General features: G+C 35.6%; 2 protein-coding genes across 2 annotated transcripts; both read left to right on the plus strand.

Annotated features, from left to right (window-relative positions):
* Nucleotides 1-33: 33 nt before the first annotated feature.
* On the plus strand, nt 34-6767 carry LOC104897853 (vesicle transport v-SNARE 12). The gene is made up of 5 exons (XM_010684811.3): nt 34-311; nt 3964-4022; nt 4108-4296; nt 5340-5510; nt 6420-6767. Exons 1-5 carry the CDS (start codon nt 215-217, stop codon nt 6570-6572), a joined length of 669 nt encoding a protein of 222 aa, XP_010683113.1. The 5' UTR covers nt 34-214; the 3' UTR covers nt 6573-6767.
* A 741-nt stretch (nt 6768-7508) lies between these two features.
* Nucleotides 7509-11513, plus strand: LOC104897854 (hypothetical protein). Its single transcript, XM_010684812.4, has 5 exons — nt 7509-7953; nt 10299-10398; nt 10503-10638; nt 11054-11149; nt 11229-11513. Exons 1-5 carry the CDS (start codon nt 7596-7598, stop codon nt 11349-11351), a joined length of 813 nt encoding a protein of 270 aa, XP_010683114.1. The 5' UTR covers nt 7509-7595; the 3' UTR covers nt 11352-11513.
* The last annotated feature ends 1401 nt before the right edge of the window (nt 11514-12914 follow it).

The following is a 12914-nucleotide window of genomic DNA, read 5'->3' on the forward strand; positions in this document are numbered from 1 at the left end:
TTACCTTGATGGAGCTACATTAAAATCTTGTTCGCATAACTTAACTGTCACTCCGTGATCAGCAAAGCAGGAAGCTGGGAGGTCGTCCTTTCGGTTGTCTTCTTCACCTAACGGACTTTTTAGGGTGGCGCTTTTTCCCGTTTCCGCCATTAACAACGCCGCCTAGCTTTCTCTCTCCTCAAATACTTCTCTCAATTACTTTAGGAGAGAGAAAATGAGTGAGGTTTTCGATGGCTACGAGCGCCAGTACTGTGAGCTCTCGGCTAACCTTTCCAACAAATGTTCTTCCGCTTCTCTTTTATCAGATCAAGGTAATTCTTTTTCTCTCTCATCTTTTGCCTGATTTTTTTTTTCCGGTTTTTGTTCATGTTTGATTTGATCGAATTGCTGGTAACTAATTCTATCGCTTTAATTTGTGAGAAAAATGTTTAGTTCTATGATTAGGGTTTTTGGAAACAAAATTGGATTTGGAGATTGTAATCGTTGATGATGTAATTCTAGGTTTTGGCGGAGGGATTTGTTGGTTCTGAGCTTGTGATGAGTGAAATTTGCTGCGTTTCTGACCTTTATAATGTCCGATCGATCTACCTTGGTGGTGATTCTGGAGCTGAGGGGTGGGTGGGGGGGGGGGACTAGAAACAACATTTTATTGGGTATAAGAATTATAACGTATGTGATTCAGGCAGCTTTGATAAAGATCATTCTTCCGTGAGTCGATTCGAGTGGCTTATTGATTAGTGAAGCAGTTGGTTCTGCTTTATTTTGAAATTGTGCTAAGATTCTTATGTTGTAATTGAGCAGTATCGCGAACTTATTGATGGGTAGATGTCATGTTACTATTGGTTAAACCAAAGTAATTTTGGTTGAGAGATTCGAGTATAGGTTTGTGGTTAGGTTCAATTTTGTGTATCTTGTGAAACAGTTTCATCTCTATGGAGGTAAGAAAAAGTTTTAGCCAAGTTTGCATAAGGTATCTATTGAGCAGCACACCTGAACAGGAAAAATTAGAAGAAAAGAAAACGAAAAATTGTTAGGTGATCCATGGTAAGTTGGTAACCATGCTGATGTAGTTCCCTAAATTAAGAAATTGTAATCATGAGCCAGTATCATTTTGTTTCCGACAGGTTATTGGTCCTCACATAGGATTAAATATGATTATCATATATTTTAGGTATAACTTGGTGCTAGTGGTTTATGAAGTTATGTGGTCATTTTCTTTACTGGATTGTCATGTTACTAGGATGACTTGATGATCTTGGTTCAACTAATTTTTTTTTTTCCCGTTCATCCCATCCAGAGATGAGATAGATGCTTGCGATTTCAGAAAATGTGCTATGAGGTGAAGAGTGTTATGTTTTTTTTCTCTTGTGTGCGCGTTTGGGGGGGGGGGGGGGGGTTTGGGTGGGGAAAAGGAGGAAAGGGAGGGAGGTTTATGCTCTTTCCCCCATATATTATAAGGGTTTGTTGCAAAGCCAACTTGTTAATTCAAGGCCATGATATACTATTGATGAGGTTTAACTGAAAATAGAAACCCCTCTGTTTTGTAATCCCACCATTACATGACAATTCCTAATAAAACTTAAGTAGAATCCGAGTTTTACACTTAGATACCGGTATCATCCTTGTTTTATTGTGTGTATTCATCTCATTTTCACCTCACATAAAGAAACCACTTTTTGTCACTTTATCTGTTACTTTTGGCCCTTTAGATATGTTGTTCCCTATTTCCTACTTTTACGTAAACGTATATTATCTAACTTGACGTTATACATTGGTTGAAATATTATGCGAAATTCTCTACTACAATAGCCAAGTGATGTCTCGTCCTTATTGCATCTGAGATGTATAGGGTCTAATTATTATGTAAAGTCTGTAGCATAAATTTGTTTTCCTGGATTGATTTATTGAAAAATTAGCCAATGTTCAGAAAATCATCAAATTGTTTTGATCGCTCTTCTCAAACAATTGTGCAGATCAGCCTTTTTTCCTCGTATGCAGTTATTCAATAAACACAAAAAAAATATTTCGCTCTCTTACACCAACCATTCTGAGCCAATCTGCACACAAAAACTTGGCTATTATGTCTTTACAATCTAGTTGGGGCTCACAGAAATGTATAGCAAAGGCTGCATATGAGAAGTATAAGATGTCGTTGCTACTTCTGGTTTTACCTGTGACATCTATGATAATATCTGTAAAAGCACAAAATTAGATTGATAGTTTACTAAAATAATTTTGACATGGCATATATCTGAGGCTGGTGTCAGATTATGGTGATAGGAGAGCGTATACCTATATTATATCATATATGTTTGAGAAACTTGTGCTCTGCAGTTCTTTGTTTGGGGGTAAAACATATTCATGTTTTGTACTTTTTGTGTTCTTTTATAGATGCAACATTTTGACTTTTACACGGCTTATGTGACTAACTTTGATCGTATTTATTGCTAATATATATAGAAAATAAAATGTTATGATATATGTTGTTGGATTAATTTCAATGTGTATTTTCATAATATCAACTTTTAATAATTTACTGATTGAATATTAAAGATGTCAATGGTCAAAATAATGTATTGGGAAAGCTTAAAGTCATAACGTTGCAATTTTAAAAGAACGGAAGAATTATTTATTTTTGATGTTCAATTTTCCTTTGGAGATTATATAATGTGCTTCACTTTCTTTTTTTCCCATTGATGTTTCTTCTCCCTAGCTATACTGCGGTAGATGGTTAGTACCATGGTAACTCTTCTTTGATTTCACAAATGGCTTTAACTCTTCCTTGAAATAGGACAATAATGGTGAGCTATGGTTTGTTTATTTGATAAAATTGGCAAAGCATGTTAATATCAGAGGTGAAATTCCACTAAGTGGTTGGATAACATGTTTTTAAATGAAACCTAGAGGATCTTTGTTCAAATTGAATATACAACATATACTCCTTGGTCTTGAATGTATGTCAGTAGTAAGTGTACGACATGTGAATCTCTACTGATTAAGTCTGTTCCCTATTTCTTCTCCCCACAAATTTTTTTCTTCTCCCCACAAATTTTTTTTCTTCTCCCCACAATTTTTTTTTTCTTCTCTTCCTTGTCATTTGGGCAAGAGGACATGATAAATGTAGCACGTAAAGACACTGAAACCACTATTGGAGTGGCGAAGCTCTCAACTTCATGCTTCTATCAAGGTTGTTTTACTACTGTGAAAACCTACTATATTCAATTTTGGTGTAGCACTTATAGATCTATGTTTCTCATTGCTTGCTAAGCTTCTTTATGTCTAGATGTGATCTAACCAAGTGCTTGAAGAGTATATCTCCTGAAATAAAGACGAAACAATTCCTGTGATAAGTTATTCCTGTCATCTTCCTCTATGTTGTTTATGAAATGTTGTCCTTTTTAAGGTTCCTTTCCAATTCCATCTCTACTATAGAAACGGACATGAGAGATTGGACCCCTAAAAGTTTGGAGGGGATTGGCCCTAGCTTTGTTGTGAATTCTCTTTGGGTCCCTCCAAGAGGCTCCAATATGTCTGGCTATGGCCATTTGCTCCCTGTAGTGACTCAAATGCTATAGGATATTGAAATTTTAGACATGCTGTTGGTCACCTCACAAAGTGGAAAAGACCTTGTTCGTAGTTTCGCTTTCCCTTAGTTACCTCACCAGGTAGAATACGCCTGCTGTCTTAAAATGCCGAGGACAAATTTGGAGTGCGAAAAGCCACAGCAATTTATTTTAGGAAGTACAGCATGTAGGGTTTGTATCCAAGCACTGGAAGAACTTTAATATACATATTCTCATGACATGGTACTTCTCTGTTTGGTTCCTCTCCCGTTACCCTGTCCAATTGGTGAATTCCCTTCCATTACTGATGGCTCCTATTCAATCTGTCATTCAAAGTAACAGTTTCTACAATCTGTTGTGCATGGACTTCTGATATGTGTCATGTTTGCGTGATTTGCAGAGCAGAAACAGCAGAAGCTGACGGATATTAAGGCAGGCCTGGATGAGGCTGATATATTGGTATCACACTCTAGTATGTCTTTTGATGGATTTGGATTTTCATGTGCATAATTCTGTGATGTGACCATTTTCTGGCTTTATTCAGATACGGAAAATGGATCTTGAAGCGAGAAGCTTGCAACCTAATTTGAAGGCCATGCTTCTTGCAAAGCTGAGGGAGTATAAATCTGGCTTGAATAACCTGAAAAGAGAGGTGAAGAGAATCAGTTCACCCAATCATGATCAGTCTGCCCGTGAAGAGTTGCTAGAAGCTGGAGGGGCAGATGCATACAAGGTACTTATGCATAGCACCTTACATGATTTTTTTTTTAAATTCCGAAAGCTGCTATTTAGAGGACACTAAGAAATCAATCTGCTCTTTGTTCTTTTATGTTTCTAATATTTTTGCGCCACCATCTCCTTTTTTTTAAAGGTTCTTTGCATAGCATTGTTGTTAGAAATTAGAATATATTGCTCCTAAAGCTTCAACAGCAATCATACCCTTTTATTCATACTGGTGCAAGTAATTTAAAACTTCTACCCAGCAGGGTTCTTTGGCTGGTGTGCTGACACTTGTAACTTGCAAGTATCCTGGAAGTGTTTTTTTGATGTCACAAATCATATAGATGGTATTTGGCATGTTATAAATATACGTCTGATGCATCATGATTTGTTCATGCTGGACCTCAACACTTGATATTCACTTTCAACTCCTCTATTTAGTGAGATTCTTTTAATTATAAGGGTTCGGTTGCTTCAACTTATTTTAACTTCATACAAAACAATTTCAGATAATTCCAGACAAAATAAATTGTTATTAGACAATTTCGAACCAAAAAAATGTGTGTTTAGAAAAATAAATTCAGATAATATAAATTCAGAACAAAATCAGTTGAATTGTACAAAGTCCAAGAACTACAGATTTCCCTCATTAGGCTGCCTGCTGAAAGCATGTTAATAGCATTATATTCTCTGAAGAAACCTGTGGACTTATTATTGAGAACTATAGCTGGTTTGCAACTCTTAGTCATTTGTTCTTATAGCTTTAACAGTTTTAGAAGTTTGCCCACCAAATGCCAATCCTTGTGTTTCTCATGTGAGAAATGTGCAGCTTCTGGTTAAGCTTTTACTAATTGAGATTGCCACTGTAAGCCGGTTCAAGAAATGTAATGTCTTTGTCAACAGATTGATTATTATCTTGCATCCCCAGATGATTCTCAAAGCTGTATGCCTTTGACTTGCTGAGTTGATTTGCTATTTCCTCTTTGTGCATTTTTTCTTTGCTCTTTCCTACTGTTAAGGGATATGTAAGAACTACATCAATCGTCTCTTGTGCAGACTTCTGCAGACCAAAGAGAAAGATTGACATTTTCAACCGAAAGATTGAATCAGTCCAGTGACAGAATTAGGGAGAGTAGGAGAACTATACTGGAGACAGAAGAGTTGGGTGTTTCGATTCTTCAAGATTTGAACCAGCAGCGTGAGACCCTCTTACATTCACACTCGAAGGTATCCTCCCTATGCTTTGCTAAAGTTTTAATGCTCATGCATTCATTCTTTTACATGAAAATCATGAATGATGGAGCACCTTGGGAGGTAAAGGAGTGCTGCTTATTATTCCTGTCATTTTTTTTTTTACTTTACTGTTTAACTGAGTTTGGAATGGACCGTAAAGTTTTTTGCCACAGCACAATCTGGAAAATGAATAAGTTAATCAAAGATTGAGGGAGTAGAATCTAATGGTCAAAAGTAAGAGCTTTAGCTCACATTTAGACATGAAGTCCCCCTTATATTATAATTCCTTTGTTTCTTAACAGATGCATAAAGTGTCGATGCACATCTTTGACTATTAATATATTCAATTATGTATTATAAAAAATTATAAAGAAAAAATATTTTGAAAATATACATTGACTCATCGAGATTAATGCAACAATAATTAGAATAACGACAACATGCATATATATAAGGGTTATGCTATATGCAGCCCTTAGGGTTGCATATAAGACATAAATACACTACTTAAAATGGAAATAAGTTGTGAATTTATGAATTTTTTTTACATCAACCGATGTAATAAATGATCAATTAATGCAACTTATTTCCATTTTTAACTTCTTATATACAATCCTTAGGGCTGCATGTAGCTTTTTCCTATATATAAATTAGTGATTTGTTCAAATTAGATATCCAAATAGTGTTAAAAGTTAATATGATGTATCTATTAAGAAACAGAGGAAGTATATATACTTCTCCTGTTATGAGATAAGTGCTTAATATGCGCACATAAAAGAAACTAGCATTTCACTTATTTCAGAATGGAAGAAGTATATAATCTTGCACACAATTTGATATAATAACGTAAACTTTGCTGAGTGAACAGTGGTCTTGAAAACCATCTACTTGTTTTGCTTGCAGCTGCATGAGGTAGACAGCGCCATTGACAAAAGTAAGAAGATCCTAACTGCTATGTCACGAAGAATAAGCAAAAACAAATGGATCTTTGGTGGAGTCATCGGTGTTCTTCTCCTCGCCATCATTTTTATCATATATTTTAAGCTTACTCACTAGTCCTCCTTTGCCAATTGCCACTATAGATGACAAGTCTGATTTCTGCGTTTCGCTTGCAAATCAGACAACCAGAAATGGAGACACAAATTGTAATGCGATTGATCTGTATATTTAGAACGTTGCTGTTGATGTATGTAATCCAAGAACATTATCTTTCGTTTGTATAAAATCATTACTGTCCTGTTGCTTCCATAACTTAGTACTGGGATTTTACTTTAGTGGGAGGCTGGGAAGCCCAACTTAAGAGTGCTGTTCACTCATCTGATCAAGAATTTCAATCGCTCATCTGTCTCATACTACCTCTGCTTATTTTAGTTGCAACGATTAGACATTTTCCCTCTCTACTTTATGTCAAATCGTTGCAATTAAAAAAAACAGAAGTAGTATGATGGACGATCTTTCTAGTGAAGCATCCTGTCATAATCCAATTTGGTTCTCATAATGCTCATACATTTCCTCGACTATTACTGTTTTCACATTTCTATGGCATGTCTTACAAGTATTACGTTGGAAGTGTTGGCCATCTCCATTGTTTTCTAGATTCTTACCATGGTGTTTTCCTCTAAACAGTAGGTATACGACTTCTGTTCGTTTTTACTTGGAATGTTTCTCATTTTAAGAAGTTGTATATTACTTGCAACATTAATATTTTTGACAAAATATTACAAGATGATAAACTCGGAACTTGTAGGGAATAATCCATAGTTGGAACTTGGAACTTATATTAAAAAATGAATAATAGTTGGGCCTTTCTTGTGAATTTCTCCAAACAAAAAAACAGAAGAAGTATTATGATTTGCTGAATATAATTCCAAAAAAAAAAAAGGTTTCTAAACCAAAAATATTCAAACGGTTTTAATTTAGACTTTTTACGTAGTAGGCCACCAAACAAGGCCCAACTAACACCAAAATAAATCAACCAACCAACCAACAAAAAAACCGAATTGAGATTTCTTACTCCAGTTTTCCAAGTAACTCAAAACTCAAAAGGCTGCTGAAGAAGACGAAGAAAAAGTAACAGTAATGGATTCTCTCTCCTCTGTATCTCCCTCAATCATGCTACCTCCTCTACGCCACCATCTCAACATTCCTACGAACTACAATTACACCTTTCTCTCTCCTCCTTTCTCATCCAATTTCTCGATTTCCGTGAAGAAGATGAGAAATGTTCCGGTGTTGCGCGGTAAATCGATCAGCAGCTCTGATGGAGAATCAAACGGTGATGATGAGGTTAGTAGTGATGACGTGGAGGTAGAGAGAGCCTTACGATTGGACGGAAGTATCCCTGGTACTTCTGATGAGTTTCTGGAGCAGGTTTCGTCACGTGCTTACGACATCCGACGCCATCTCCACCAATCTCTTGATTCCAGCTGCTATGATGGTATATTTTTCTTTATCTCTCTGTTTTTTCTTATTTTGATTGAGTTTTGTTTGGTTGATTTAGGTTTGATTAGAATTTTAGGGTTGTGTTTGTGAATTTTGGTAAAGAAATGAAGGAGATTGTTAGTATCATCTGTATTTGATTGTACATGAGAATTAGGTTTAGATTGTGGTGATTCACAGTTTTTAAGCTGTTGAAATTGGCTTCGGTTGTTGATCCTGTGCCGGTTGAATGTAGCTAACACATGCTTAGTGAATCACGTTAATTCTTGTGTCGATTGTTCTTTAATGCTTCGTTGCTTGATTGTGTCCGTTATAACAAACGATTTATCACAAGTTTGATGTGAAAATTTGGGTTTTCTAGAGTTTGAGGCTTCATTAGGAGAGTTGTGTTACATAGACTTTGTACTTTCGAAAGGCATAAATGACGAGCAACGGAAGAATATGAAGGGTTAATAAATGATGTAATTGGATGTATTTGTATTTTATGAATACGAGTGCCATGGCTTCCGTTCAGGGCGAGTGGTCGTAATTCTTTCACAGCCTGGTTGTAAATCATTTTACAAGTTAGTACTTGATAAGAAAGGCATGATTGCTATCATATTGAGAAATTTTGGTTTATGCGACTTCCATGAAGGTATCTTTCTCAAAAATAAGAAGAATTGAAGGGAGGGATTTTGTTCAATTGGGGATCAGTGTAACATTGAAGTTAAGGGTGCACTAGCTTCATCTTAAATAATGAAAGTTGCAGGTCTAATAAGTTCTAGTTAGTTTCCTCAAGTTCTAGTAAGTACCACTTCTAACAACTTATAAAAATAATTTTCAATAAGTTGAGATAATTTCCAATAAGTTTAGTTGTTTCCAATACCTTTAGGAAAAATAAGGTGAAGAAAATGCACCCTATGTGAAGTTTGATACTCGGTAATAAGTTGCAATGATGGTAATGAATTTTTTCTGTATCTATGTAAGAAAAACCTGATGCCGACGTCTATTGTAATAAAACTTCATCCCCAAAAGACAAACACTTCAATCTGAGGCGGACTCTTGGAGCCATACCTACACAATAAATGGGAAAGAGTATCTGTGTCTAACCTATATCAGGACTTGCTTTCTCTAACCATATCTCTGGAAAGGATTTCCAATGAGAAGGAAAGTGAAGGATGAGAGAGGGCTCAAATTCTTTCGCAATCTCTCCCGTAGGGCCTGGGTCTTTGCAGTATATGTTCATCTCATTTATTATTTAGAAGGCAGAGAAATGTCTTCACCTCTTCACATCCACTATCTATCCAATTTTACTAAGAGTCCGGTGATAGGCATTATAATATCTACATCCTGGACCCTCTTTCCCCTCTGTAGCTCCCATGCATTGCGTTGATTTGCTGATACTATTTCACCTGATGTTGAGGAGGGGTTGCTTGAAGCTACCGACCTAAAAAAACCCTACTAAGACAAAGGTAACCCTTCTTTTGCAACATGTTTATCATTTCTACGTAATCATAGTCATTCCTTTGTCCCGGCTTTAATGTTTGATAATGCTATGCTGACATTTGTTTTGGAGGGAGCTAGTATGAGGGCACAATTTTACCACTGAAGGCACAATTATGATATGAATGTGAAAGTGACCCCTCTCCCTCTTCATAAGCTTCCTAGTTCCTAGGCTTGCAGTGAAATTGATCTGTTTCCCTGATCTTAGGTTGGTACTCATATTTCTCAACAGAAGCATGACTATTGACTACATCTGTATAAGCATTTGACCTTAGAAAGCTCTTTGATAGCAATAGTTTAGTCTCACTAGGATGTGTGATGGTGCATTTATTAATTATGTCATTGTTCTATTTCACTTCTGAGATTTATCAGCTATGCACAGCAAGTCCTTCAAATCTACTGTACCCATTACCCAACGTCTCTCACTCTATGGGTCTCTTGTCCATGAAAGATGGTTTATGATGTCATTCTGTTTATTAGTTCTGCTTCTATAAAGGACTAGTTGTTGGTGAATCTTGGGAAGTTGGATATGATGTCTGATGCTCACTTAACATGTATGTACATGCGCATATCACTAAATAAGGATAAAGGATGTGAAGAAATTAACAAGGGGGTGATAGGGAGATAAGGTGATCATTGGCAAGCAATTTCATGTTGCCAACTGCCAACTAGACTAAGTTTCTGCAAGTGTGCTCTCTGTATCTGGAGTCTGCAAGACTGCAAGTATGTTCTGGTTGTATATAGTTGTGTTGCTTTTTATAAAGCAAGTGCATGTTACTTGTAGAATTCTGTAATATACATTTGATATTATACCTTGTTTTTCTCTGTTGCTTGAAAAAATGACCATTTTGCCTTCCGCAGTGCTGGATGATAATCCGTGGAGGGAAACTTCAAAACCTGTGTATGTCCTAACCCAAAAGGAAAACCAACTATGCACAATGAAAACTCGAAGGAATCGCAGGTTTGCTATTGGATCTATGCTTTAAAATATCTGCCACAGTGCCATCTCAACCTCTAAAACTGGCTAGCTGTTTCCATGCTAACAATTGAAATTTCTTGCTATAGTGAAGTTGAAAGGGAGCTTGGGATGTTGTTTTCAAAGGGAAGCAAACGGAGCTCTGAATTTGGCAATCAGACTAAGCAATCAAGAGGCAGCAAGAAGTTTCAAATGGTCGTGGAGGACGTTAGGGAGGGAATACTTGTAAGCTAATGTTTTTATCATTGTATTTTTGTTTATTTGCTTTGTTCTGTGTGCCATTTTTTGGGGGTTAAGAAGTGTGGATAACCACTTCTGAATCCTTTATAAGGATAAGATGTCATGTCGGTAGATTCTGGTTTGCAACTTGGTGACCTTGCAATGCACTTCGGCTTTTATGTTCGAGTGGAACAGTTGGTTACAGTACACGGGAAACTTTTTATGAATTCATTATGCATTAAACTTGTCTGAAGACTGGAACTATTTAACTCTGATTTCTTATATTACCTCAAGTACATGTGTCCGGTCCTCGACACGCAGGCATGACTATGAACACTTTGACACTTTATTTTGGACCTTGCTTTTTTCTGTCTATATGAATTTCATCCTTCTCATATTAGCAGTTTTCTGTGTGAAACAGGTATTTGAAGACCAAAATGAAGCGGAGAGATTCTGTGACCTAATGCAAGGCGGCGGTCAAGGCTGTGAAGGTGTTGCTGAGATAGAAGCATCATCTGTAAGAAACATAACTTGTTCTCTCATGCTACATAAAACCAATGTTCAATTTTAGCTTGACGCAAATAGCTGTTGTTCAGGTTTTTGATCTATGTCGGAAATCGAGAGCTTTGGCTGTTCTATTCCGCAGAGGCAGGACACCACCTCAACCTGAAAATCTCCAACTTAATTTGAGAGCTCGAAAGCGATCTCTTGAAGATTAACATGGTTCACTACTGCAGAGTGTATATTTGTATAGAAATACAGAAAGTTGTAAGTTGAACACTGTAACTTAATATAGTAATACAATGATTATAATGTATATACACAGCCCAAATGGAGTATATGTCAAGAAAATTGCACAAATATTCTTCTTTCTATTGTCATATATTCTGCCCCCTTTACTATTAAATTTTTGGCAAACCTGCTTTGAAGAGTCGAAGTTGACTTTACACTGAGAGAAATATGCTTTGCATATTCCATGATTTTACTTAATTAAGCATTACATTTCCATGTAAGGGAGTCAAATTATTTCTCAACTTTTGGGGACAAGAAAGTAATGATTGTATTGTGTTAAACAAAGATCCAATTGCTAAATTTAATTAGTAAATTAGGAGATTATCTTCTTACTAATCCCTTTTTCTTGCCTCAAGATCGAGTTTATATAATTATAGTTTATCAAATTGACATGAATAATCCCAATTTTCATCAGTCTTCTTAAAATAATTCCAACTTTGAATTATTATAGAATAATCTCAACTCTAGGGGGTACTTTTTAAAAATAATCCGAACTATTAATTTTCAACATATTATAGACCACCTAAAATGGATTAGTGCACGCAAGAAAAAAAAGATAATTTAGCTTATTTTGAGAAAGTCCCCTCAAAAGTTGGGATTATTTTGAGAAGACGGGTGAAAATTGAGATTATTCATGTGAATTTTTATTCTTTGTTTTTCTTTCATGATTTTCTCATTGACATAGGATTAATCGTTCATGTATTGCGAGTGGATCTGTGGATGAAAACATATTATCTAGGATTTAAAAATATGGACTCCAATGGAAACATCTATCAACAAATTGTGAAGAAGTGAGTTCAATAGTTCACCCTCTATTAACAAGGTCATCCAAGAGTATAATATGAGAGTGGATAGCCCTAGAATATAATATACACACAAACACTAATTAAATCACCCAATTGGGATTAATGACTGAGTCTTTGAAAGCACTGTTTGGACGGTGCAAACTAAAATGTCATTGTCAATTGTACTTAGTTTTTTTATTCAAGCGAAAAATATTAAGGTTTTACTAATCCTCCTACTAGATAACCATGCTATCATTGTCCTTTTTTCATGTTGAAAGTGTCCAGAAATTGCTAAGTACGGATATTGTATTCATGAATTAGGACATCTTCATAAGATATCATGTTTACGAAACTACCGTTCTACAATTTTGGGTTCTATAGTGACAGTATTTGGATTAAATATAAATTGGCATTTGGCACCATTTTTGGACATTGGTTATTCACTTATTCTAATAAGAAATGACAACAATTAATGAAAGAAAGGTGATGTTTAATTTCACAGGAGATTGAGAAGGAAGATAATATCAATGATGTTTATATGACCTTATTATACCTTATTAATGTTTATCTAAACTTATTTTATCAGTGTGTCAAATTTTATTTCGTTGAATTTATCTGAACTTATTAGTCTTTATCAGAGCTTATTTGAACTTATTTTTTTCTTATAAATATTGAAAATAAGTTGAACAAAATAGAACAATGTGA

The sequence above is a fragment of the Beta vulgaris genome, chromosome 6 (genome assembly GCF_026745355.1).
Source record: "Beta vulgaris subsp. vulgaris cultivar EL10 chromosome 6, EL10.2, whole genome shotgun sequence".
NCBI classification, from domain to species: Eukaryota; Viridiplantae; Streptophyta; class Magnoliopsida; order Caryophyllales; family Amaranthaceae; genus Beta; species Beta vulgaris.

Coding starts and splice junctions, on each gene's coding strand:
- LOC104897854 (XM_010684812.4), top strand. CDS start 7,596: ATGGATTCTCTCTCCTCTGTATCTCCCTCAATCATGCTACCTCCTCTA. Junction 10,639..11,053: donor ACGTTAGGGAGGGAATACTT/GTAAGCTAATGT, acceptor TGTGTGAAACAG/GTATTTGAAGACCAAAATGA. Junction 11,150..11,228: donor CTGAGATAGAAGCATCATCT/GTAAGAAACATA, acceptor GCTGTTGTTCAG/GTTTTTGATCTATGTCGGAA.
- LOC104897853 (XM_010684811.3), top strand. CDS start 215: ATGAGTGAGGTTTTCGATGGCTACGAGCGCCAGTACTGTGAGCTCTCG. Junction 4,297..5,339: donor GAGGGGCAGATGCATACAAG/GTACTTATGCAT, acceptor TCTCTTGTGCAG/ACTTCTGCAGACCAAAGAGA. Junction 5,511..6,419: donor TCTTACATTCACACTCGAAG/GTATCCTCCCTA, acceptor TTTTGCTTGCAG/CTGCATGAGGTAGACAGCGC.